The following is a 27183-nucleotide window of genomic DNA, read 5'->3' on the forward strand; positions in this document are numbered from 1 at the left end:
GCCGGCAGCTCGCCAGAGCCTGCAGCACCCAGCCCGCTGCAGCAGCTGCCGCCGGGGCTGGGCGTGGTGTTTGCAGTGATCTGGAGGGGGAGGGCAGCGAGGCCGGGCTGACGCTCCGCTCACATATCCCATGATGCTGCCGCCTCCTCCTCTCGGCGGCCAGGGTGTTGCAGCCAGCAGAGCCACTGCAGCCCCTGCCGCGTAGTGCCAAGGCTGGGCTGCAGGATCCGGGCGCGGCGCGCTCTCCAGCCACAGGCAGCCGAGCGGTATCGCCATGACGGCCTCCATGAGGCAGCGGTTTGAGAAGTTCCTCCACGAGAAGAACTGCATGACCAGCCTGCTGGAGAAGATCGAGAGCAAGACGGGGGTGAGCAGATCCTACATCGCCATCGGTGAGTGCTTGCCGCGGGCTTGCCGCCGCTGCGGGTCCGTGGGGGAAGCCCGGCCCTAGGGCGGGAGCTGGGATCGGTGCCGTGCTCTGGGTTATGTAACGGGGTTTGGGGGAGGCGGCGGTATGTCCGGGATTGGGTGTCTCTGGCAGCTGAGGAGCGACAGCAATGTTGTGCTCTCCAGTTACACCAGCCCAACTCCTCCTCTTCCCCCCGTTACTGCTCCCCGGCCTTCGTCTTGTGGCCATTTCTGCTGCAGGGACGCTCCTGAGCCGCACTGTGCATTGCCCTGCCCCTCCCCGCAGATCGCCGAGAGAGAGACCCTTCCCCCCCTTCCCTCGTGCATGGCATCTGATCCCGGGCGTGTGCAGGGGAGGAAAGAGGAGAGCGAGCGAGTTACTCTCGGGAGGTGGAAATTGACTAGCCAGCGAGGCTGACGTGTCGGGTTTGCTTCCTGCCCTGATGTACCCCTTCAGTGTCACAGGTGGGGAGCGGCCCCACCGGCTGGCTTTTTTTTGGGGGGGGGGGAAGGGAGGAGGGCTGGTAATAGGCGATTGGGGCTTCGGGGAGCGAGGAGCTGACTCGTTAGTTTGGTTTCCTTTCCACCACAACCGTCAAGGACACGCCCCATCTATCTATAGCTGGTCTCTTTCCCCTTTCTAATGCGCTCTCTGCTTTCTCCCTGGGTAGCTATCATTGGCGTGCTGGCCGTGTACCTTGTGATCGGCTATGGAGCATCGCTACTGTGCAACCTGATTGGATTCGGTTATCCTGCCTACATCTCGTAAGTGCTTCAAACGCACCCTACCGGCACAGTGCTCTCCCCGCACAAACCATCTGAAAGGGGAGGCCTGGAGCACCTTTCTGGAGTGAGATGTGTTCCATTCTTGTTATTCCTTCTGTGGGATAATTCGCATGCAATTCAGTGTTTGTAGCATTTCAAGCTTATGGTGGTTTGGAGATGGTCATTGTTTTCTCCTAATTGAGTTTGAGACAGTCTGTTGGATGAATGTGTGCTAGTGAAATGTGCAGATGGTGAAGCTTCCCAAGGGCCTTATGTTCACAGCTTGCCAAAACATTGCCTGTGGGGCTCTTTTAAAAACAAACAAACAAACAAAAAAAGTGTTTATGGATTTTTGCCTATGAGAATAGAGTTCCTCCCTACAAGGTGAAAAGTTAGTCATTAGATGCTTATATTTGTAGAACTGTGTTAAAGCTAGCCCTTGGTATAGATTCATTATAGCTGGTATAAATTATGATTCTTAAGTTTTAATTAAGTTAAAGACTCACCACTTTGGAACCAAAGTGGGCAGATGTTGTTGCAAAACAAATGAACAATGCGGAGTAAGACTGGTGACTACTGCACAGTTTAGGCTCTGCCCAGAAAGCTAATAAAGGGTTGGAATTCCGGAAACATACATGGGATCAAATATCAGTTGGACAGGGAGGCTAGTGCCTGTGGCTTTAAATATAATTCCATGACTTCTTGTCTTTTCTGTCGTGAATGTTAGCTGATTTTATTTTATCTTTTTTGTATTATTGAAAAGTTATGATAAAACATTAACATACTACCTTATACATTACTTGTTCAGGATCAGTATAATAGTCAAAGAGTGTGGCTTAAAAATTCTAGCTTGCTGGCTAGGAGGATTTCCTCTTGAACATGCTAGAAAAGGTGGCCAAATTTCTAAATGTCTATCCCTCTTTTTGGTGCTTCTCTTGTGTGAGCTGTTCCGTTATAAGAACAATCTGTCTTACTAGTTATCCCTCAATTCCACAGAAGGAAGGAGGTACATTTTTTCCAATTTTAGTGGGTATTTTAAAATATTTTTGTAAATGACCATTGTGAAATTACACTATTAGGATTAAGCTCTTCATAGTGCCTCTGATTGGCATACTCTTGAATTGTATCGTTCCTCTGAATATTTTTAGTTTATGGTAATGGGTTAACTCAATTGAGTTTACATGATTAAAATGGAAATATGAAAATTTGTCATTCTCTACCCTCCGCCCCCTCCATTCCTGAAGATTTTTTTTTTTTTTGCATGTACTAGATGGCAAAGTATTAAGATGTTAGGAAACCTTAATGCTTAAAATCCTGTTCTTATTATGTTCCAGCTTTTGGTTTTGGAAGTCTGATGCCTTTATGAAAGGTTGAATCATATGTTGCATTTGTTTCTAGTGATGAGAAAAATATCCAATATTGTAACAATAGGAATTAAGTCTGATACGGATATTTTAGTTTAGGATACACTTCGAGATATTCATTAGGGCAGTGATCTAGTATAACCATATAACCTAGGCCATGATAAAATAGCAATGTATAAACGATCTGAGAATAGATCCCCGTTTAAGGAGGCTTCCTTGCTTTAAAATGACTTTGCTGTGGAAGATGCTAGAAAAAAGAAGTAGGAATAGCAACTGGAAGTAAATGAGAGGGAGAGAGGGAGGGGGGGTTAAAATATTTTGAAAAATCCACAAGACAATATGGGGAGGCAGTCTGACTGCCTTTGCTGCAGAGCAAGTTCAATCTGTTACCTTTTACAAGCAATATATTAGCTTTAAAAATAGAAAAAATAAAACCTATTTCCTGTTAGGGACAGAATACAAATATTGTGAAAGTTCTTGGAAATGTATGCAAAAACTTCCAAATCTGTTCATAAAATGGCAGTTTTTCTAACAGTATTTATGTGCTTTCAAAAATCTGCTGTTTGCCTTTCACGCAATAGTGCTTGTGTTTTTAAATATAGTGAACAGCATTTGTAAGTGTGCTGTCCATGGCCAGCATATGGCCTGCACCTCACTGGTTTGCAAGAGAAAATGCAAATTATATTGCAATGTTTGTTTTTTCTCTTGACTATTCTGACATCTTGAAAGTTAGCTCAGTTTCACACTATTAGTGGTTTAATGCTACATTCTTGAAACAATGTATGGCCATTATTCTTATGAAAAAGCCTAACTGAATTACAAAATTATTAGGTAAGTTCATAGATGATAGGTCCTATTAAGGCAAGACAGTCAAGGATGCAACCCCATGCTCTGGGTCTCTCTAAACCTGAGGGTATATCTGCACTGCAGTTAGATACCCACAGCTGGCCTATTCCAGCTGACTCAGGCATGTTAGGCTAAGGAACCCTGTAATTGTGGTGTAAACATTTGGATTCTCCCAACTTACGGGGTTCCTAGAGCCCTGGCTCCAACCCAAGCCCAAACATCTGCAACACAATTAAATATCCCTTTAGCCTAAGCCCTGCACGCCTAAAGCAGAACAACTACAGTAAAACTCCATTGTCCGGCATCCAATGCTCCAGCACTCCTGATGGTCCAGCACCAGCAGGAACCCGGAAGTGCTCTGGGCAGCTGGACAACTGGAGCTGCTCTTCGCCCTGCTTCCCTGATTCAGCCGCTACTGAAACTGAGTCAGCCTGGAGTCAGCCGCTGATCAGTTTCAGCAGCGTCTGACTTGGGGACACCTGGGGCAGAGCAGCTGGGGTGCTGCCAGGTTGGTCCCGTAGTGCTGCTCCTCGGTGCTGTGGGACCAACCCGGCAGCACCAAGCTGCTCTGTCCCAGGCGTCCCCAAGAGCAGCTGGGGTGCTGCCGGATTGTTGGTCTTGCAGCGCCGAGGGGTGGCGCTACTGGACCAACTGGACATCACCCCAGCTGCTCTGCCTCAGGCGTCCCCGATTCAGCCGCTGCTGAAAATGACCAGCAGCGGCTGAATTGGGGACGCCTGAGGCAGAGCCGGACTATCAGAAGGGGGGGCTATGAGGGTCTGGGGTGGCATCCCCCTACCCCATCCCAGACCCCTCATAGCCCCCCCTTCCGATAGTCTGGCATATCTGATAATCCGGCACCCCCTGGGTCCTAACAGTGCCGGATTATCGGAAGCTTACTGTACTTTACAACTGAAGTACACCAATACATTAAGGCTACGTCTACACTGCGCATTCTTGTGCAAGAAGATGTGCAAATGAGGCACGGCGATGAATATCACCTTTCCTCTTTGCAGACCTAATGAGCCACCATTTTTGTGCAAGGGGCTTTTGCGCAAGAAGGAGCTGTCTACACTGCTCCTTGCGCAAAAATCCTCTCTTGTGCAGGAGCCATTCTGCCGCTTATTTCAGGAAGAACGGCTCCTGTGCAAGAGGGGTAGACTGCTCCTTCTTGTGCAAAAGCCCATTGTGCAAAATGGTGGCTCATTAGGTACGCAAATTAGGCGCAGCGATATGGGAAGCGACTGTCTAGAAAGGAGTACAGCAGAAAGGGATCTGGGGGTTATAGTGGACCACAAACTGAATATGAGTCAGCAGTGTGACGCTGTTGCAAAAAAAGCAAACGTAATTCTGGGATGCATTAACAGGTGTGTTGTGAGCAAGGCACAAAAAGTCATTCTTCTGCTCTACTCTGCACTAGTTAGGCCTCAGTTGGAGTATTATGTCCAGTTCTGGGCACCGCATTTCAAGAAACATATGGAGAAATTGGAGAGTGCCCAGAGAAGAGCCACAAGAATGATTAAAGGTCTAGACAACATGACCTATGAAGGAAGGCTGAAAAAATTGGGTTTGTTTAGTTTAGAAAAGAGAAGATTGAGGGGGACATAATAGCATTTTCAGGTATCTAAAAGGGTGTCATAAGGAGGAGGGAGAAAACTTGTTTATCTTGGCCTCTGAGGATAGAACAAGAATCAATGGGCTTAAACTGCAGCAAGGGAGGTTTAGGTTGGACATTAAGAAAAAGTTCCTAACTGTCAGGGTAGTCAAACACTGGAATAAGTTGCCCAGGGAGGTTGTAGAATCTCCATCTCTGGAGATATTTAAGAGTAGGTTAGATAAATGTCTATCAGGGATGGTCTAGACAGTATTTGGTCCTGCCATGAGGGCAAGAGACTGGGCTCGATGACCTCTTGAGGTCCCTTTCAGTCCTAATATTCTATGATTATATGATATTCATTGCTGCGCCTCATTTGCATATCTTCTTCTGCAAGAATGCGCAGTACAGATGTAGCTTAAGAGAAATATAATGTAGCTAAAAGGCATTTTAGATTGTAAGCTCTTTGGGACAGGTACCTTCTTTTTTTGTTCGGTTTGTGCAGCACTTAGCACAGTAAGGTCACTGTAATTATTCAGCATTTTTGTAACACAAATATATGCTTGATATTCATTCTCTAAGATCTCTTGGTGAAAAAGTAGATTTTTTTTCTCTTGGAACTCAATTCATAACAAATATCCACATGGGAGTTGTGACTGGCACGTTTTCTAAGATTAGTTGTCACATTGTATATGTCAGAATCAAATCATTTTATGCATGTGAGCAGCATTTGTTTTTATGGACACTTTTTAACAGCATTCATCACTATAGAATGTAAGTTTTTTTGAATGCATCTTTTGGTATGTAAGTATTCAGATATGAGTGCATGGAGAATTACTGCAGGCTGATATCCGAAAACTGATGCTGAGCTTTGTTCAGTGACTCAGAAGAAAGACCTCTTTTCACATTCTTTCAGAGGCAAATAGTGGCAAATCAGATGTGTTCAGTGGCTTGGGGGTTTATTGTTTATTTCCTTCCCTTCTGAATGTAACTTACCCTCTTTTGCTTTCTTCTAGGTAAAGTGAATACAGCTATTTATTTGTGGGGAGAGGGGAGTACAAAAATTCCCAATTCATTGGGCTAAGATCAGGGATGGGCAATAATTTTTGGTGGGAGGCCACTCCAAGATTTTGGTAAGTGGTCAAGGGCCACACTTTTCTGTGGGTTTAGGATCTAGGTTGGAGGTGGGGTGCACAGGGTAAGGGACTGAGGTACAGGAGATTGGGTTGAGGAGGGGGTTGTGACCTGAGTCAGGGGATTGTGGTGTAGGGTCAAGGAGGGAGTATGGATACAGGAAAGGATTCTGGCCTGGGGAAGGCATGAAGGAGGGGGTACAGGATCTGTGAGGGAGCTATCACTTGGTGTAGGGGGTACAGAGAGTTTGGATGGTGATCTGGGGGAGAGAGTTGGAGTGCAGGAAGGGTTGGGGTACCAGAGGCAGACACTGGCTGGGACGAGTTTACCTAAGTGTCTCCTTGCCAGCAGGCTGCAGCACCTCCAAGGCAAGCAGGGCTCCCTGCCTGCTGCAGCCCTAGCCTGCTCCCTCCATGTGGCTCTCCGCTTCAGGTGAGGGAAGAGACTGTGCAGCCCCAGTCTCTCAGGCCAATCTCTCAGCTTCAATTGGCTGGCTGTTTCCAGCCATCTGAGAGATTGGCTGAAGTCACTTCTTCTTGGCCGGTTGTTTCTGGCCAATAGGAGTTGAGGATTGTGCTGGGGATGGGGAGATGCTCTGCAGGGAGGGGGAGACTTTGTACAGAGAGCCACAGGGATTGTGTTTTTAAACTGCGGCAGCTGCATGTGCCTAGGCTTCTGGCAGGGTGGCTGGATCCAGTGTAGTAGCAGGCCGGATCTGGCCCCTGGGCCATATTTTGCTTAGCCCTGGCTAAGGTGGTCCCTTGGATGATGTCGATGCTTTGAAAAGTATCTTATGGCTAACCTGTCCACTATCTTGTGTTTTCAGTAAACTGTGTTGAATATACAAACATCCCTGATCAGGGGGCTACATGCCAAAGCTTAATGTTTTAAAAATTAACTGTCCATGAATGTATATATTGCAGTATACTTATCTGTTACCAGAGTCTTATTTCTTGGACGCTAAAAAGATATTCTGTGGAACAACCTACATCATTGTATGTTAAAAACACACTTTAACATGTACGTCTATAAGTTAGACTTTGTTTCATGTTGAATAGGTACTTACAATTTCATGCTACAGGGTCTTTCTGATCATAAGAAATTTCTGTAAGGATAAACTGCTTCTTGCTAATTTAATGTTGATTAATTTTACTGCATAACTAATTGGACCTTCTTGAGAGCAATGCACATATTAATTTGAGTATGCTGAATAGTATAATAATACTAGCGAAATCTACCTTACAGGGGTTGGATAGAAAAATCCTGCTGTTCACTAAAAACATCTCTTGTGACACTAACTACATTTTTTAAGTAAGACTGAAAGCTGTGGCTCACATGTGAGATGAGAGAATAAAGTGAACTAAATTCAGCATATTGTCACATGGTCTTCATGTGACTGTTATCAAAGCAGTTATCTACATCGGAAAAATGGTTCAGATCTTAGAAGGTGAAGAGGAAAAACAAACTTTTCCCCGTTAGTTTTTTTTCTAGGCCAAAGTGGGTCTGAGTTTAATTTTCATGGGTTGTCTAGTTTTCTCATTTAAAATTACATTTAACAAGGTATTTACGCAAACTGTTTCAAAACCATGCTTTCTTCCTCGGCTGTTCGTTCATGGGATGAGCATGTTGGCCATGTGTATTGCTAGCCATTTGGACCAGAGACCATGTGAGGTTCTCATCTCCAACCCAGTCTACAGCAAGCAAATTGAGAAGTTAACGATTAAGTATATTCCATCTCTAACTTCTGAGATAGTTGATCTTAATGTTGGGTTGCTTCCTGTGACAACCACAGTTCTTCCTCTTTCTTAAAAGCAAACAGCAGACACACGCACACATTGACTGCCTAAAATTAGTCAGTTTCAAAATGCAAGTTTGAAAGTAGCTGTGCATCATTACACAATCCCCCTACCAATTTGTATGGTTTTACAATTAATTGTATTTTTCTGTTAAGTTTTCTCTTTCTTGTTTGTGTTGGCCTTTCATTTTCACTCTATATCTCATTTCTCCTTTTACATGAATGTCACAAAGTAAACTAAGGGATAGAAGAAGGAGAATCTGTTTTTTTCCAGTTAATCTAAAATCACTGTAATGGAAAAGTAGTATAGTTTTGTAATAATAGCAAGTAACAATTTTCAAGGAGTCTGATTTTTTTTTTAATTTTAAGTTAGTGACATCCCTATATGTGTATGTTTATGTAAGCTATGGTGCCATCAGCAACCTGTTTTATTTTATGTTTTTGCTACCTGAGGAAGATTATTTTGTGTAAACTTTATTCCTTTTATGTGTTATGATCAAGGACCCAAATCCTGCTGGTTTTTGTGGCATAACTAAGGGCATGTCTACACTGGCAAGTTTTGTCATTAAAAAAAACCCTTTTTGTGACACAAAATCAATAGCGTTCACACTGCAACACAACAAAAATAATGAAAAACACCCAGTTTTGGCGACAAACTTCCACTTATGTGAGGGACTCTTTTTCTGTCCCCTCTCCTGTTGATAATCTTGCACTGTGTACTACAAAAGGAAGCTTTTTTTGCCTTTATTTAACTCCAGGATTTTTCTCACAATGCCCAAGTAGCCACTCTGGACAGCACTTTGAGATCTGCTGCCAGGTAAATAGCAGTTTGCTCCTCCTTCATGCAAACCCCAGGAACTTCAAATTCCATTTTCTGCTGGTTGGCTTGGCACTGAGTGCTCTAATGGCTTCTTCCAAGCTGATAATGGCTGGCTGTCATTCCAAATGCTCTTGTGCTTGGACCACTACCACGGAGCTTTTGGATCGCAGCAGTGTATAAGGAGAGAAGTCTTTGCAATCCGAGCTGAAAGTGACCCATAGGAAACAGAATACCGATGGCCACGTTTCTCAATTCTTGTGGGTGATCAGGACACACCAAAGTGCAGAGAAAAGATAAAGTAGCTGAGGCAGTCATACTATAAACAATGTCGTTCTGGTGCTGCACTCAAGACATGCCGTTTTTATAAAAAGCTGGATGCAATCTTTGGTGGAAACCCCACTTCCACCACTTAGAGCCCTGTGGATTCTTTGGAGGCATGGATTCATCAGAAAGAGGACTTAACCTGGAAGAAGAAATTATAGATGAAGAGATGGGGCTCACAGCAATGTCGCCTGATGTGGCAGGAAGCCAAGAACTGTTTTCAAGTGCATGGTGAGTCTCAGCAACAGCTTGAGGTGGAGCAGGAACAAGGGAAGAGAGGCAGAGTAAGAGGCTCTACCTTAGGGATTGCAGTACGTGAGAGGTCACAAACGAAGGGCGGTAGCTGTGTTTCTGTGAGCTGGCATAGTTAGACATTATGTCCAATCAGGCTGTTGATGCACCAAGATGTCAATTGAATCCTAAAGAGAGATGCTCTAGAAACTTTTGGCTGAGGTATTTATTTTCTCTCACAGATTCTGTGGCAGTGCTGCTGTGTCCTGTCTCTCCTTACCCCCTGCTATGATATTCTCCCATATCGTTCTTCAGTCAGTACTGAAGGAACCAAAGCGGCATGTAAAGAGCAAAGCAACTACTGTTAGCATCCAGAAACAGAGCCCAAGTTTCTCTGCTTGCCCTCGGGAGTGAGATATCAGAGTGATGCCAGCCTGTGGACAAGTGGGGCATCATTACAATTATTTCCATGCATATCTGCTGCACAAGACAGGGGTGTATTTTCTTATGTGCCAGTATACACCCTTAATTTCCTCCTTTACCTTTCCTAAAACTCACCGGCTGTGTCTACATTGGCATCCCTTTCCGGAAAAGGGATGCTAATGAGACACTTCGGAATTGCAAATCCGCGGGGGATTTAAATATCCCCCGCGGCACTTGCATTTACATGGCTGCCGCTTTTTTCCAGCTCGGGATTTTTGCCAGAGAAAAGTGCCAGTCTAGACGCGATTCTCCGGAAAATAAACCCTTTTCCGGAGGATCCCTTATTCCTACTAGGGATCCTCCGGAAAAGGGCTTATTTTCCGGAGAATCGCGTCTAGACTGGCGCTTTTCTCCGGCAAAAACCCCGAGCCGGAAAAAAGCGGCAGCCATGTAAATGCAAGTGCCGCAGGGGATATTTAAATACCCCGCGGATTTGCAATTCCAAAGTGTCTCATTAGCATCCCTTTTCCGGAAAGGGATGCCAGTGTAGATACAGCCACCGTGTTTACAGTGCCTGCAAAGATGTGTGTCTCTCGTGGGTCACTGGAAAGTGGCAGCGTATGTTGAAAGGTGCTTTTGAGTGAAATGTTTCAACCTGAAGCAGGAATTTTCCAGTCCCTCTTTCATTACATTCTGTGTTGCAGAGGAGGCCTTGAGAACTCAGAAAAACTTCTCCCACTGACAGACTGTGTCAACTGAGGAGGAGACAGAGGCAGAATAGGTAGGAAATTGTGAGGGAGGTTTTGATCCATTCCAGAAAGGGAGGAGAGATGGGAAACAGAAAGGAGATGCCACTGACCAGATGATCAAAGTTATGGAGGAGCAAACAGAGATGCTGAAGTGTTTAACCAAAATGCAGAGTGACCAGAAGTGGCATCAACCTCCCTTGCAACAAATATAAAATTCTTTGTCCAGCAACCCACCCTCTACATTCTCTCACTCTTCACAGTCTGGGAATGCACAATTTCCACCGCACTTGATTCCCTATCAGAATTGTGACTCTGCCAATTGTGAGACTTTACCCTAACCTAAATTCTCCTTTACCAGTAAACAGTCATCCTTGGTGTATGACTGTCATTTGCAGTGATTGATAAAGGTAAACATTATTAATGGAACACTGATTTTATTTTCTGATTCACAACTGAAACCAATTGCTCAGGCCATAGTGAAGGCTGTTACATCTCTTTCTTTCATAGGAATGTGTTACTCTGAATGAAGAGTAGGATGCAGCTGAGAATCCATCCCAAAAGAAACATTTAAGAACTCCTCATTGGCAGAGTGGTTCCTCAAAGCTTCCTTGATGTTAATGGCAGCCCTGTGAGTTCCTCTGATAGCCCTAGAGTCTGGCCGCTCAAATTGAGCGCTCAAGTGCTATGCCTCAGTGCTCCACACATTAACAAACATTTCACCCTTATTTTCATGCAGATTATGGAAACAACATGGGGCTATAATCATGGGGATATGATCCTCCATCAGGTCCAGCCTGCCGTAGACACACCTCTATTTCCCTTTCAGTCTACCAAAGGCACAATCCACTACCATGGAGCATAGGCTCAGACTATTGTTGAACTGCTCCTTGATACTATCCAGATGCCTCCTGTAAGGCTGCATGACACAGGGCTGTAAGGGGTGAGCCAGGTCAATCAGGATCACTATGGGCATTTCCACATCCCACACTGTAATTTTGTGGGTTGGAAAGAAAGCCCCTGCCTGCAGCTTTCTGTACAGTTCAGTGTTTGTGAAGATGCGTCTTCATTCTTTCCAGACCATCACGCATTTATATCTGTGAAATGCCTATGGTGATACACAAACATCTGAAGCACCATTGAGAAGTATCCCTTCTGGTTGATGATGCATTCTGTGGCAAGGTGGGCTGATGCTACAATTGAACGTGTGTGCCATCAATTGCCCCACTTGGTTAGGTAAACCCATTTCTGCAAAGGTCCAATCGTGGTTATCCACATTTCCCAGAATCACAGTCCTCTGCAGCAAAATGTGACCTCCCCTTCCCAAACTGATTTGAAACAGAATTGTAGCAATCAGGAGTTGCCAATTTCCAGACAGCAATTGCCACGGGTGTCCTTGTGCCACAATTCAAGGGCCAGCTCAGCACACAGCTCCAGGAAGGTGGCTTTGCACTTCCTAAAATTGTGGCCACTGGTCTTCATCCCACACTCACATGAGAGTGCAATCACACCATTCAGTGCTGGTTTCCCTAGCCCGAAAGCAACGATCTGTCCTGCACAGATGCTCTGTGACAGACAAATGCAATGCCAGGTTGCTGCTGTGCATGTCACTCAGTGTTGCAGGCAGACAACCCTTCTTCCTCTGTCCTGTAATTTCAACAGTAGCTCTGCTGCAGTGTGTGATGGCCTTACAACATTCAACTCAGCATAGGAGAGAAATGTGGCATGCATGATTTCTCATAGCTGATACTGGAGTGCACAGCAAAGACTGGCAGTTTAATAAATAGCGTGAAGGAGCCAGAAGCCGCTGGAGGGCTAGGAAACAAAGTGCCCGATGAGACACTTTTCACATTCCCAAGATGCTCTGCGTTCCATTCCACATACCTACTGTTCCTAGTGAAAGATGTCGGTAGGCACTGTGGGATGCATATCCACATTGCGTTGTACAGTCTGTTGATGAAGGAGCTAGACATGTGGTTATGCTCTGTTGACAGAGGGAGCTAGCATAAACGTGCTTTGGGAACTTTTTTTGTGACTTTTATGTGTTAACATTAATTGTTAAAACTTTGCAGTGTAGACATGTCCTTAGAAACAAACCTTTTATTTCCAACCGGCTTTAAGTGTACAGAATGGAATATACAGACTACTAAAAGAGGGGGCAAAAGTCAATATTAGAAAACCTGTTTGTTGGCAGTGATTAAATAATGCTGTTAATATTTTCTATGCTCTCCTATGCATTCCAGAACATTAGCCTGTTAAATGTACCCACTCTCATAACCATTGATAGAGAACCACCTACCAAAAAAAAATGTATACTTAAAAAATTGCTAGCTGTGCATGTGTCTTAAAATATAGATATACTTAATAATGGAACAGACAATGTCTTCAGTGATTAAGAAAAGCATCTGAAACATTTTTTAATATGCTTGCTGCTTTTTGTAATTGCTAAAAAAATAAGGTCACTTAGGCAGTTGCACTGCTTCAACTCTTAGGGTGTGTCAAGACTACAGGGCTTTGTCAACGGAGCCATGTAAACTAGTTTACTCAACATAGTCAATGAAGCGGGAATCTAAATAATCCCCGCTTCATTAAAATAAAAATGGCCGCCGCGCTGTGCCAACAATCAGCTGATCCAGCTCAGCGCGGCAGTCTAGACGCAGATCAGTCGACAAGGGAAGCCTTTGTTGACTGCTCGCTTATGCCTCGTGAAACTGCTCCCTTATGCCTCGACAAGGCTTCCCTTGTTGACCGATCCGTGTCTAGACTGCCGCGCTCTGCAGGATCAGCTGATTGTCAGTGTGGCGGCCATTTTTATTTTAATGAAGTGGGGATTATTTAAATCCCTGCTTCATTGACTGTCGGGTAAACTAGTTTACAGGGCTCTGTTGACGGAGCCATGTAGTGTAGACACACCCTTAGTGGTAATGTCAAAAAGCAGAAACAGTTAAGCTAAAGCAGAGTTTAATTATTAATTTATGCTGTTAATATTTTGATCAAACAACATTTTTGCTACATAGGAAGAACACTAACAGAATCAATACTCATGTAATGAGAGGCAGCATAGTGGATTGTGTTTAGAGATTGGGAACCATAAATTGAGTTCTAATTCCAGCACTGTCACTTGAGCATGGAGCATATCATTTAAGCTCCTTTGACTCTATTTCCCATTTCTAAAAGGGGATGATACTTTTCCTAAATTCATTGGTATTGTGGCAACCATTCAGCATTTTGAAAACATAAAGCATTTAGATAATAGGGACGTGAACAGTAGTTGGCAGCTTTGCAAGGAGGAGGGGGAGGCTGCCAGCTCCTCAGATAACCATTAGGACAAGTTGGCTATAACTTGGTGAGAATAGCTTATTTTTTCAAATGCTAAAGCAGCCGTGGCCAACCCGAGGCTTGGGAGTCGCATGTGGCTCTTCTTCCCCTCACCCCCCGGGTGTGTCTTGTGATCCCCCCGTGGCTTGAAAGCCGCCCCCCCCAAAAACACCCCTCTCTTCCCAGCTCCCTGTGCTGACCTGGGCAGGGGAGCCGTCTGGCGCAGCCATGAAAGCTGCAAAAATAAAGATGGTGACAGGCGGTGGAAGCCTGCTGTGGCCAAAAAGCCTCAAAACGCATTTAAATGCAGTTTTTTAAAGGGGCAGAACCTTTTTTAGAGGGTGTTGTGTTGGGTTTTTTTGCTTTGCCAAACGCTCCTTTAGGGGCAGTCTTCCCCCCCCCCCCCCTTTTTTTTTTAAACAACTTTGCCCCGGCTCTTTGCACTGGATCCATTGCTATCTTGGCTCTTTGCCCAGAATGGGTTGGCCACCCCTGGGCTAAAGCCTGAGATATAAAAAGATCCAAAAGCTCAAAAGACCCTAGAAAAGGGAAGGGTATATTGCATGAGCTGAGAGAATGGGGTGGTCTGGATGTTCAGAGAAAGAAGACATACAGAACAAACTTTTTCTCCCTGCCACAGATGGAATTAGCTGCTGAAGTGAACTGAGACTGTGCAAGTGGGCCTCTCTTTACCCCTTGCTTGAATAAAATATATGCTTTGTTTTGAGGAAGCTATTCATGTTGCTGCAAATGTGCTGCCACAGGTAGTATTTTATACCAGTAACAGCTGCCAGACTGATCAATGGCCAAGAATTTTGTCTTTAGGTTTTTTAATAACTATAATGTGCTTGCTGATTTTTGAATGTGAAGCTTTTTGTGAGCTCTCTCATAGTGGAGTGTATTTTAAAATGGTGGAAAATCTTGTGCCAAAAATGGATCTACACTTGAGATTTGTCTTGGCAGATGGGGTGTTTAGAGTTTGCCTGTATGGCAGGTCACAACTCCAAATATTTGCCCCTTCTAACCACCCTAGCTTGCAGCTATAAATTGACATCAGCGGAGATGATACATTTCATCCATTTCCCTCACAACAGTATATTAATAAAGAATAATACTATATACATATTAGAGACAAATGTATTTGGTACTTACTCTCAGCTGGCGTGTTGCACGATACCTTAGAAAGGGTGACAGGTATCTCTAAAATGATGGCAGATGCCATCTTTTTTTTTTTTCTTCCTCAGTGGACTTCGTCCCATAGCATCTAAATAGGACAGCTTCAGAACAGGGTTGTTATGGTTTTTGCTGTGCATATAACTCTACCTGTGAACTGAATGTTGTCAGCTGATCAATAGACAAATACTAAGGATTCACAGTTAATCTCTGTAACTAGCACATGGTTCTGGGCATCTAGGTTAGTCCAGAGCTGTTGGATACATTCACACAGCCTTATTTTGCTTACTGTATTTGCACTTGCCTGTGTATCTGGGGACATATCCCAGGGCTCCTAGTAATGAGAAACAGCCTAAGATTCTCTCCTCCCCCCCCCCCCCCCAGTCTGTTTTGAATTAAGGGAAAAGTTGTGCGTCCTTTAGTAGGGAATTGTAGGAAGGCTATGGGAGGATTACTTACACTAGAGTGATTTTTTTGTTGTTGCTTGCATCCTTTCTGCAAAGTGGGTCGGTTTTAGCTCAAGTTAAAGCAGAGTCTGAGGAAATTAAGCTAACTTTGGGGTTAACTCACTTCCAGACCTAGGGGAGAGGTAATTTTGCTGCCCTGCTTGGACAGTAACTGGAGAGGGGAAGAGTTAAGGTTAAATCTGAGTAAGAGCTCAGGTTAACTGCACAATGTAGATACACCAGAAAGTTGGGTAACAAACCCCTCCTTTGATTGTACATAACCATAAAAAGTTGTCTTGTTTTATAAAGCCAAATATCCCACTTATTACTCATAATTGTGGGGTTTATCTATATGCCTCTATTTCATGTTCATCGTTGCCAATGTACAGCACAGGCATTAACACAAAACATTTGTTCTTAGGAACAAGTGCTTGCTTTCAGCTTTGGTGCAAGGTTGGTGTGGTGGGAAGTACTCTTCTCCCATCAACACCATTTTCAAAGGATTCCTACATTTGTAGTACAGTTTGGGAGAGACTGAGTTTCTCAATACTCCCATCTTCAAGCATTCTAGTTGAGGTTAGCTTAAAAACATAATTTAAAAAAACCCGTTGGATAAAATTTTATTTTCCATATAGTTTGAGTTTTTGTAAAGGTTCATGTTTTTCATGCTCTTATTTGAAAGCAGCAGGGCTAGAATTTTACTCTTTCCTCTCCCTGCCTTAAAAATAAATGCCTTAATTTCTCATATGATCGATTGCATAATTCCAGGATCTCAGGCTTTAAGAGAAATACCTGGATATCTCAAGACTCATGATATAAAATCACGGTGTTGGCAACGCTGTGCTAACGTCCAAGAAAATCAACTGCTTTATTGAGAGTCTGAGCTCCTTGGAGCAAGGACTGCCTCATCCTGTTTGTTTGTGAAGCACCTAGCACCTCATGGTTGCTACCCAAAAACAAATGTTTAGAGAAAAGTGGCCCCCCAGCTTTGTGGCCTAGGCCGTGGTCTGAACTCTTTCTGGCCCTTGAGCTGGGGACTGGCTCCGTTATGTGCAGACTCGTTCTTCCACACATACCGTGTGTACTCCTCCCACTTCAAATGGCACTTGGCAGCCCCTTTGTTTAACTCTTGCTATTTGACCAAACTAGAGCTAATCCAAATATAATTTCGCTTTGTCAGCTATTCATTCATTTTTGGTGTCTCCCTCACTTCTTGGATTTCACATTTCTGTTCTGTTCTCTTCTATTCCTTCAGCTTTCTGTGTGCAATAGTTTCTTCCTGAGCCTGTAGCATGCCTCAAAATTGCTAACAATTAAACAGTTGATTGCTTTAGCACAAATATCCAGTTGGTGTGCTTATCCCACAATCTCAAATGTCCATTTCTAATGTAAATGCAACTATAGAAGAATTTCCAGACTGCAACACTAAAGTGGTGCAAAAACTTTGCCACGATTTTAGGTCCCTTTTTGGCATTAAACTTGCGGAAGGCTTTGCCCTTAGACCGTCCATCAATGCAGTTCTTTTCTCCTCCCTCTCCTATCTGTCACTGCTCCACATCCCCTCCACTCCAAGGAGTGTAATTATGGTGCAGCAGTGGAGTGGAAATGCAATCCTTAACAGCACTCTTTGACAAACCTGTTCTTCCAGTTGCTTTGCCTGCATAGTGGCTTGAGCACCACAACTGTGCTGGGTGGGTCATGGCAGGCATATTCTGTTAATAGCCAATTGTAGGATCTCAGAAAAGTTGAGGATGTTTATTCTGTCCAGATAATGAACAAGTTAAATCGATATCTTTGTGCCATACTGTGCTTCAAGATAATTTGGTTAAACAGTTAAGTCAACCGGGGAGGGTTTTTCCATTGTTTATTCTAACCCGTAAACCCTGTCACATTATTGATTTTTTTTTTTTAAACTTGTAGAACCAGGATCTGAAGCACTATAAGGCATTTAGCATTTCATAAAACAGAGGTGGTATTCAAAGGCAGAACTGTCAATAGCCATGAATTACAGGGGTCAGTAAGCATTACAGACGTTTAAGAGAAAACCTCATGCAACTGATTCTCCTCTCACTCTCAGCTCAATAACAAACAATAGTAGGAATTGTATATGGAAAATTACAAACCAAATTGGGTAAGTACTAGGGGGGTAAGAGTGTAGCCATTTAAACAGGTAATCAGTTACCCAAACTGTTACATGCATCTCCCAAGAAACCAGCTGCTGCTTAAAAGCCAGCTACAGGTGCATACCAGCTCCTAGTAAGCTGATTGCTCCCCTATGCTGTTGCCTCTGATACAGAGGCAGCAGGTGGGAGCCAGAACATGTGGGAGCTGTCTTAAAACCACCTTCACAAATTGTGTATCTGTTAACCTGGGTTATCTAATAACAACTCCGTCTTTGGAACTTCCCTCTAACTTGCCTGAAATAATAACACTTCATAGGAGTTCTCTGTAACACATAGGATTCTTGGATCGCCACACTCTCCTCAGTAGCTGACCCTCTGATGTAAAGACATAAACTCCAGGTTATTATGGTTTGGGTCAAACTGCATATCCAGTTTCTCAAGCACTGTGTAGTAGTTGCTTGCCCTCCATCTAGAACTTCTTTCCACATATTACAGAAACTCTAGATTGCACTCTCTAGAAAATTCAAGGCCTATAAGATTCAATATTTACAACACTTAGGGTGCATCTACACTGCAGGGCTTAACTTGAAATAAGCTTCGCAAATTGAGCTACGTCAATTGCGTATCTTATTTCGAAATACCTTATTTTGAAATAGGGAGCACCTGCACAGCACTCATTTCAAAATAGAGCACTCTTCCTCCTACTTCTCTTACTCCTTGTACAGTGTGGGTTACGGGAGCTGGAGTAAAGTTCTCAGGGTGCCAGTATTTCGACATTATTTTGAAAAACTGCCTGCTGTGTAGATGCGGAATAACTTATTTCAAAATAACACTAATTATTCCAAAATAATGTTGCTGTGTAGAAGAACCCTTAGATGCTCAGATCCAATTTAAAATAAAGGTGATTAACTTTCTTCTCGGCCACAGAATAACAAGAGTGAGTTTCAGAGGGGTAGCCATGTTAGTCTGCATCTGCAAAAAACAGCAAGGAGTCCTATGGCACCTTAAAAACTAACAGACTTATTTGGGCATAAACTTGCATCTGACAAAGTGGTTTTTACCCATGAAAGCCTATGCCCAAATAAATCTTATTATTTTTTAAGTTATTTTTTGAAGAGTGCATTAGTTTATTTTATAGTCAGGCTGTTGTAAGACTTTCTTGAATCTACATGCTAATTTTCTAATGATAGCTAGTTTGTTTAAACCTTTATATTGCATTTCACTAGTAAATGGTGGGTTTTGATATAACATGAAGGTCAACAACATAACTTCATGATTTTGCCTCTAGTTATGTGAAATTTGGGTTTTGCTCATGCAGAATCATTGTATAGAAGAGTGCTAAAGTAATCATTGCACTTTAAAACTGTTAGGCCAGAGAGTTGGGCTTTGGTCTAGGGAACTAGTACAATAACATCAGTAAGCTTTGCACAGATCTGCATTTTGGTTCTACTGTTTACACAAGGGATATGAAAGGCTAACCAGTAAATATCACCCTTAATGGGTGATGATTTCCGGTTCTCATTAACTGGTGGGGCCTGGAGCAGCTCCCTGCCTGCCGGGCAAGGGGCTGCTCCAATCCTGCGGAGGGCCCGCTATGGGCAGGAGGTGGCTCCAGTGTCTGGATCCTGGGTGCCCAACAGGGGAGCAGTCCTTACCTGTGGCAGGGGCGCTCCAGCCCCCTTTAATCAGTTAACCGGTTAATCATAAGGTTTAAGTGGTTAAGCAGTTAAAAGGGATTTTACATCCCTGGTTTAGACTGTAATATTTAGTATGCAGAGGAACTAGGTGCATTCCAATTGAGGGGGGCTAATCCCTGTGCTGCTTTATATGGAACCTGTGAGTAATTTACAGTGACAGGACACTGGGCTAGATGGACCTTTGGTCTGACACAGTGTGGCTGTTCTTGTGTTCCTATCTGGGCAAGTCCTCAGTGTGGAAAAAATTATTCATCTCATCCTCCCATGTAAATATTCACAGGCAAATCAAAGCGATCAGTCTCTCCACTATATCCTAACACATTTGGTACAGATCAGTGTATTTTGTAAATGAGGTGCTATTGCTGACCTACTCACCTATTATGCTTTCCTTTTCAGAATCAAGGCTATTGAAAGCCCCAACAAAGAAGACGACACACAGTGGCTGACCTATTGGGTTGTGTATGGCATCTTCAGCATAGCAGAATTCTTCTCTGACATCTTTCTGTCCTGGTTCCCTTTCTACTACATGCTGAAGGTTTGTTAGTTCAACCCTTTACCTTAAAATAAGAATTTCAGTATATTAGTGTAATATCTACTAAATAAGTAAATGGCAGTAAGATTCTCCATTACTGGGTCATAGTTAACTTTTAGACCAGGGGTTCCCAAACTTTGACACGGGGATCAGTAAATCCATTCACGAACTTTTGGGGGACTGGTAATGTTCATTTGCATATTCATTAGTCAAATGATGAATATTCAAAAGTTGTTTCTGGTCCTCCCAAAACCCCCAGTGCCAGCTTTAGCAAAGCTTTTGATATGGTCACCCACAATATTCTTGCCAGCAAGTTAAGGAATATGGATTGGATAAATGGACTGTAAGACAGACAGAAAGCTGGTTAGACCAGGGTTTCCCAAACTTTTTACTTTAGTTGGAACCCTTTTTTTTTCAGTACTGCTTTTTGCAGCCCAAAAATATAAACACATAAAAAACAAACTGAGAAAATACCAGACATATAACATGTCTGGTATTTTCTCATTAGGTAAGTTGTATTATTACTAGATGTATCAGTTTGTAGTTTCAAACTGCCTGGCTGGTAAATGTGCTCAGGCTGCATGAGTGTGTCTACCAGCCAGACAGTTTGCAACTACTTGAGGGGTGTGTGTTTGGGGGGGGGGGGGGGGGGGGGGGGGGGATGACGGACGACAATAGAATCCCCAGGCTGGACTGATGCTTTGTGGCGGGGGCAACGGGGGCAGTGTCCCAAGATCTACATATGGCTGGGTCAGTTCCACTCCCCGCAGGCTGATTCATTCCTTCCCCCTGCTCTCCCCGCTGCGCCTCTGGCCAGTCCCACTTCCCCCAGCCCCCTCCTGGGCAGTCAATTCTCCCCCGCTTAGCCCCGCTGCCCGCGTCCAGCCCTCCTTCCGGCAGCCGCTTCTCTCTCCCCCCCCCCCATCTTCCCCGGCCAGAACCCTGCCCCCAACCTCGCACCTCCCGGCAGCCCTGCTTCCACCGGCCCCCCAATCTCTCCAGCCTGCCCTGATTCCCCCATCCAGTGCTGCTTCCGGTGGCTAGCTCTCCCCTCCTCCTCACCCCCAGAATCCCCTGGCACCTGCACCCTCCTGGTGCCTCCCCCTTCCCTTACTGCACCTGCCACCTTTTCCCTTTTTCCCTGATACCCACCCCCTCACTGCTCTCTGCCCCATTCCCCTCCTGCTACTCTGTGCCCTCACACATGACTTGCTCCATCCTGGCCTTCCTCATGCCCACCCCTTCTTTCAAGCCTTCTCCTAGCACCTCGTCCTCCAGCCCCCAATGCCCTTCCCCTCTCCTCTCCCAGCATCACCATGTGTCCCCTCCCACTGACACCTCCCTTCCTACCCTTTCCCTCATTGTCTGCACTTGTCTCTCTGGCATTTCTCTCTCTCTACTGCACCCTGTCCATTGGTGCCTTCTCCTTCCACCCCTCCCCCCCCCGCCGCCGTCGCCGCTGCTGCCTCCTTGCCTCCGCCCAAGCCCGCCGCCACCGCCTCCCCCCTCCCCGCCGCCCAAGCCCCTTCCCTACCTTCTGCCTTCTACATTGCAGGGCTGGAGGCCGCGCTGAGGCCAAACCCGGAGCCAGCGTGGCCCCATCACGTGCCTCCGAAGAGTTTTAAAATTCTGGGCCGTGACATCACGTCATGCCCGGGCGTCCTCCCCGCCCACGTGCAATGCCGCACATAGGCAGCAGTAGGCGGTGAGGAGGAGCTGTACACGGTGGGGATGCTCTGGGGGCAGGGTGGGAGGACGCACGGGGGGGGGGGGGGCACGGTGCCGCTCCAGGCAGAGCTGGGGGAGAGACCCAGCTCCACATATTGGTGGAGCAGGGCCCCTAGCTCTGTAACTCACTGGCACTTCTGGGTTCAGGGGTCCGGGGCCCGAATCGGCCTAAGGCCGGCCCAGCCGGTAGCCACCAGACATGCTGAGGCCTGGTATTTTTTTTCCCGTGGCCAAGTACCGGGCCGCAGCCCGTAGTTTGGGAAATGCTGTTTTAGACTGATTAGTATAGCGATTTTCATTTTAACACACTGAGAGCAAACTGCAACGGTGACAGTTTCTTGAGGTTAGCGGGAGATGGAGGAAATTGGCAAGAGTTACTGTGAGGATGAGCACACAGCATGTGTAGCACAGGAAATCTGATTCTCTAACCAAAATTTAGCTAGACAAGGGGACTGTATACCGTGCTGTCAAGGGACTCAAGGCATTGGTCTCCACTTAAGGGATTAGCAGAAGTAACTCCAAAGACAGCAATAAAAAGTATAAATCCGGGGGGGAGAGGGAGGCGCTGGGATGAGAAGGAGAAGATACAGATTTGGAATATATGTGTCTTGTCTTTCTGAAAGAGCAGATCTGGAGCTACAGTACCTTGCCACTGAATTGTAGCACCTTGAATACTCAGCAGGCTGTAAATAATCAGCTACACTTTAACTACAGACTATAACTTCCCTAATATGCTTAAGGTTGTCTTTGCCAACAAAAATGTCATATATTTTTAGACTCTCAAACTGAATTTGTGTGTGTTCATTTCAATAGGCCATTTTTAAAAACACTTCTGGGTGGAGGAAGCTCTACTGGGCAATTGACTGCTATGTACTTTCTGTAGAGCCCTCATATAGGTGCTGGTGGGCAGGCAGTCCTGCTCAATCTTGGCTCCCGAACACTACCCCTGCTATGGTTCTGCAAGGAAAGTATTATTGCAGAGCTGCAGCTAGGATAGCTCCCAGGAGCCAGCTCGAGTTGGGACTGAGCCAGGCTGCCTTGACTGCTGGCTCCTAAAATACTCTTCATGCAGAGCTGCAATGGAGGGTAGTTGCTGGACGTGGTCCAAGCCAGGACTGAGTGCTTGCAGTGCTAACCCTTGTTAATTAATCATGTATTCAACAATTCTTTTGTCAAATACATGATTAACTTCTTTTCTTAACATCCCTAGACTGCAGAAAGATACAAGGTTTGATATTCTTTCCCAGAAAACACCTTATTTTAAAGACAAGTTTCTACACAAATCCCTCAGCTGAACTGTTCAGTTGATCCTGGCTAAAGATTCACAAGGAAACTGTTGTCCCTCTCTAAAAGGGCTATGCTTTTTCCTCGCAAGGAAGTTCATTTATGTAATGTTATGACTGTGCATTCATTGTAAAAAAAAACTTTGGGGAGGGGATGTTGTGGGTTTTTTTTTAAAAATATACCAAGTTAACCATCCATGTAAAGTCCTTGTGGATATAAGACAATTAGTTTTTAATCTGTATGTCCCTAGTTGAAAAACTCCAGATGTAAGATATAGAGTGGATCTTGGTGTGTGGGTAAGGTGCAAGGTGGTGTGGGGTTTTGTGCAGTAAAGTCTAAACCAAAGCCTCAAAAGATCAGGTTGTTCATTAGAAACATGGGAATTGGGAGAGCTTTGAAACTCTACTATAATTTTTTTTTACCTGAAGAAAAAGATTAAAGTTGTCTTATAACCCCTTTGATACTTTCCTAAGGATTATGTCACCATGACAACTTGATTATGAAGACTACAACAGAAGATTTACTCCCTCAAAATAACTGAAAAATTGATTAAAATGTACTTGGTTTCCTTGCCTTGTAATGATCAAACTCTTTTAGGCACTATCATGAAGAGAGCCATGTAACTACCAAAATGATAATTAGGTGTTTTTCCCTAATGGCCATTTCTTCACCAACCTCAGTAAATAACAGCTATAACCATGTGATCTGTTGGAAAATTCAAAAGGAAATCTGAAGCGTAGCAAAGAAAATGGAGATGTGGCACAATCCTTTTATAAAGGACAAGATAAGCGCACAGTTAACTTGAAGCAATGTGTCAGTGTGATTTGGGTTTTGATATGGCTAGAGACCTCTTCAGTGTTTTTAAAGAAATAAATAATACTGGGGATTGTGTGACTTTTTTTAAATAGTCTTTAACTTCGCAGATACAGATTAGAGGACAAGTGCTACTAATAATAGTAGAACCCAGAATTTCCTGGATGTGGTAAGATGACAGATTTTCTTCACTGAATAATTGATGAACCATCAAGAATTGATGCCATTTTAGATTTGATGTTGGTGAGCAGTGAGGATCTCCTAAAAGAACTGGTTGTAGAGGACAGCCTTGCTTTAAGGGAGCATGAGAACATTTATTTTAAACTAAAAGTGGAAGGATAAGCAAAGATAGATCTGCAGCTAGGGTCCTTGATTTTAAGAGAGCTAACTTGGGGGGGGGGGGATTAATTAGGGAAGTAAAGTTAACTGAACTCAAGGATCTGAATGTTCAGGAGGCTTTCACAAGCAAGGGGGAAAATCATAGGGAAGAGTTACAGAGCAATCTTTTCAAACAGGTGATTTTTTTTTTTAAGACAGACATTTTGCTATCCTTTTAAGAATGGAAGATGAGAGGGATTATCAAGGAAGGCTACCTCTTGAAGGTCAGAAAGTGTAGAGATAAAATGAAAAACTTCCAAAAGCCAAACAGAATTGGGCCTTGCAAAGGGAATTAAAACAAAATAGTAAAAATTGCAGGTTTAAGTTAGTATAGATGGTGAATTCTCTGTAACTTGAAGTCTTTAAACCACGATTTGAGGACTTCAGTAACCCAGCCCGAGGTTATGGAACAATAGAGGTTCTGTGGCCTGTGATGTGCAAGAGGTCAGACTAGATGATCATGATGGACCCTTTTGACAAAGTCTGAGTACACCGAAAACCTGTTTGTGAACAGTTAAAGAATATGATCTATCCCTCTTGTTCAGGAGTTTTCTAAAGCTCACTACCCTCCAGGTGTGCTGCTATAAAAAGATCTGTATTTGGCCCAGTTTGTGAATTCTAACCCCTTAATATCAGAGTTTCTATAATCTAGATAGGGTTGTTCCAACCACCAATTAAAATTGCCTGACACTTCCCATTAGAAAGCCCTACTTTGAGTTGGTTTATAACTTTACAAAATTTCAACTCTTGAGGCTGAAATTTCCCACACTGTGTGTCTGCCTCAAACTGAAATAAATAACCTTAAATTATAGCAAGGGAGGTTTAGGTTGGACATTAAGAAAAACTTTTAAACTCTCAGTCTAGTGAAGCACAGGAGTAACTTTCCTAGGGATGTTGGGGAATCTCCATCATTAGAGTTATTTAAGAGCAGGTTAGATAGACATGATCTAGATGGTGCTTGGGCTTGTCGTGAGTGAGGGGACTGGACTTGATTGTTTCTCAAGGTTCCTTCCAGTTCTGTGATTCTCCTGAATCTTATCCTTCCTCTCTTAATGCCAATCTTGATTTTGTTTTTTCTGTGCAGTGTGGTTTTCTGGTGTGGTGCATGGCTCCAAGCCCTTCCAATGGGGCAGAGTTGCTCTACAACCGAATTATCCGTCCTTTCTTCTTGAAGCATGAGGCTCAACTGGACAATGTAGTGAAGGATCTGAAAGATAAAGCTGCAGAAACTGCGGATGTCATTACTAAAGAAGGTGAGACCAAGAATGTAAACTTGACCTCAAGGACTGGGAATTTACCTTGACAATTTCAGGGCTGACACCTTTCAAACCATTTTTTTTTTGTCTTAAAAGATGCTGATTTGGCAGGGGTTTGTTGGGGTGTGTATTGCTTTGGTTCTTGTAGTGAACTTCACTTAAGGCGAAAGTAACGGGGAGAGAGGACTTAGATGTAGAGAATACTTCTTTCATGTGTGTCCATGCTAAGCAACAGAACCCTTGAAGGACATTGCTTGTATGAAATGGTCCAGTTGTTTTGCTTGTCCATACAACTGCTTAGCATGCCCATAAAGTTGTGGTGTTAGGATAGAACACCACAGGGATAAACACTTCATTCAGCACATTGCACAAGGCAATCACTACAACTACAGGTATTGTAATGAATTCTGGGTCACCTGAAGTACTTAAGAATGTGGTGCTGTGGAAAAACTGGCAGATGTTTAATATGACGAATTGTTATTACTTGGAATTCAGCCCTTGAGGTGAAATAAGTGCCTGCATTTTTCCTCTCCCAGAAACCCCATATGCTCAATCCAACATTTTCTTTAATTAAACAGTGATTTACATCTCTGGAGAAAAGTGAAACCCCCATAGTGACTAGATGTACAATTGCTTGAGCTAAATGGTTTGGAGAGGCTGGCATGGAGGGAAGAAGGCTGGTGGCTGTTCAGTCCTTACTTAGCTCCCAAGAAAGCCAGGCAGGAAAACTGCTCTGTCAATGTCTCATGTAAAATACGGATAAATGGGGATGTAGCTGAACTTGGAGTGTTAGCGCCTTTCTCCCTTCAGATTTAGAATTTATTGAATAATTTTTGGAATTTTCTGAAAATTTGAAACACTTTATTTAGTATTAAAATATCTTTGATTTCCTCGTTATTCTCTAATCCTTCAGTTGCCCTACCTGAATGTAAATGACTCATTCCTTATCTGTCGTTCCTATCCTTCCTGAGACAAACACCTCCCATTTGGTAAACTAGGTTTAAAGCACAGTAACTTCTTTCTAGGGATATAAGAATGTAGCCATTTAAATGGATAACTGATAAGCATTACCTTACCAGTTTACCAAATGGTTACATATGGCTCCAGGAGCAAGGTGACCGGTGGGAGCCAGTACATGCTGGGAGCCAGCTGGCTCCCAGGCCTGGCCAAAGAGTTTGTGGGGCTCAAGGTGGCATGTTGTGGTTGGCTGCATCCCATGGCCAGGCGGCTTCCAGCCAGGGCAGCAAGCGAGCAGCCAGGCAAGCGGGGGTAGGCGGGTGCCGGGCAGCGCAAGGCTCTGAAGGTGTGGGGCCCAATGCAACATCCTTGCTCGCCTTATCATAAGCCCAAGTCTGTTGGCTCCTGACATGCACTGGCTCCCAGGGAGCCAGCTGCCACTTCACTCTGCTGCCTCTGTACCAGAAGCAGCAGCATGGGGTGGCAGGCAGGGGCACCGGTATGTGTGGGGAGCCTGCTTAAAAGCCAGTTCCCAGCATGCACTAGACCCCCCTGGTAGATTTTTATATCTCATCTGCAGTATATAGTGATTACCCAGGGTACTTATTTGTAACAGTATAGAAATTTAACACTTTTCCTCCCCTCCCTCTTCCAGCCAAGAAAGCTACAGTGAACTTACTGGGCGATGAGAAGAAAGGAATGTAAATGTTAGCAGGATGAAGAAAGATTCCCCCCCCCCCCCCCCCCATCTCCTTTATACAGCTTCATGTTACTGGAGACTGTGGTATAATAATTTTAATAATGTTGCCTTGGAAACATTTTTGATATATTAAAGGAACGTGCTGTAAGTGTGCTTATTTGATGTTGTCTGTATAGAAAGTAAGCACTTCCACTTAAATGCAGTGCAATGGGCATCATCTAAAGCTTACTGAAAACTTTTATCTTATTCATCTCCATGCAGGGGAAAGACCTTTCAGTAGTCTCTCATCTTGCCATGAACACAAATTTAAATAAAATATCTATCCCACAGA

At 44.1% G+C, this 27183-nt stretch overlaps 1 protein-coding gene across 2 annotated transcripts; it reads left to right on the plus strand.

Moving 5' to 3' along the window:
• On the plus strand, positions 1-27183 carry REEP5 (receptor accessory protein 5). Of its 2 annotated transcripts, none has more exons than XM_075932004.1 (5): positions 1-392; positions 1080-1173; positions 19601-19739; positions 25024-25192; positions 26808-27183. In XM_075932004.1, the coding sequence occupies exons 1-5, from the start codon at positions 275-277 to the stop codon at positions 26855-26857; spliced, it is 570 nt and encodes a 189-aa protein (XP_075788119.1). In that variant the 5' UTR covers positions 1-274; the 3' UTR covers positions 26858-27183. The 2 variants fall into 2 exon arrangements, with proteins under 2 accessions (XP_075788119.1, XP_075788120.1); XM_075932005.1 differs by lacking the exon at positions 1-392 and adding an exon at positions 618-873.

This window comes from Pelodiscus sinensis, chromosome 6 (assembly GCF_049634645.1).
Source record: "Pelodiscus sinensis isolate JC-2024 chromosome 6, ASM4963464v1, whole genome shotgun sequence".
Lineage (NCBI taxonomy): Eukaryota > Metazoa > Chordata > Testudines > Trionychidae > Pelodiscus > Pelodiscus sinensis.

Excerpts from the sequence above, each read along its gene's own strand:
- REEP5 (XM_075932004.1), top strand. The coding sequence starts at position 275 with ATGACGGCCTCCATGAGGCAGCGGTTTGAGAAGTTCCTCCACGAGAAG. Across the intron at positions 1,174-19,600 it reads GGTTATCCTGCCTACATCTC|AATCAAGGCTATTGAAAGCC; the intron begins GTAAGTGCTTCA and ends TTTCCTTTTCAG. Across the intron at positions 19,740-25,023 it reads CTTTCTACTACATGCTGAAG|TGTGGTTTTCTGGTGTGGTG; the intron begins GTTTGTTAGTTC and ends TTTTCTGTGCAG.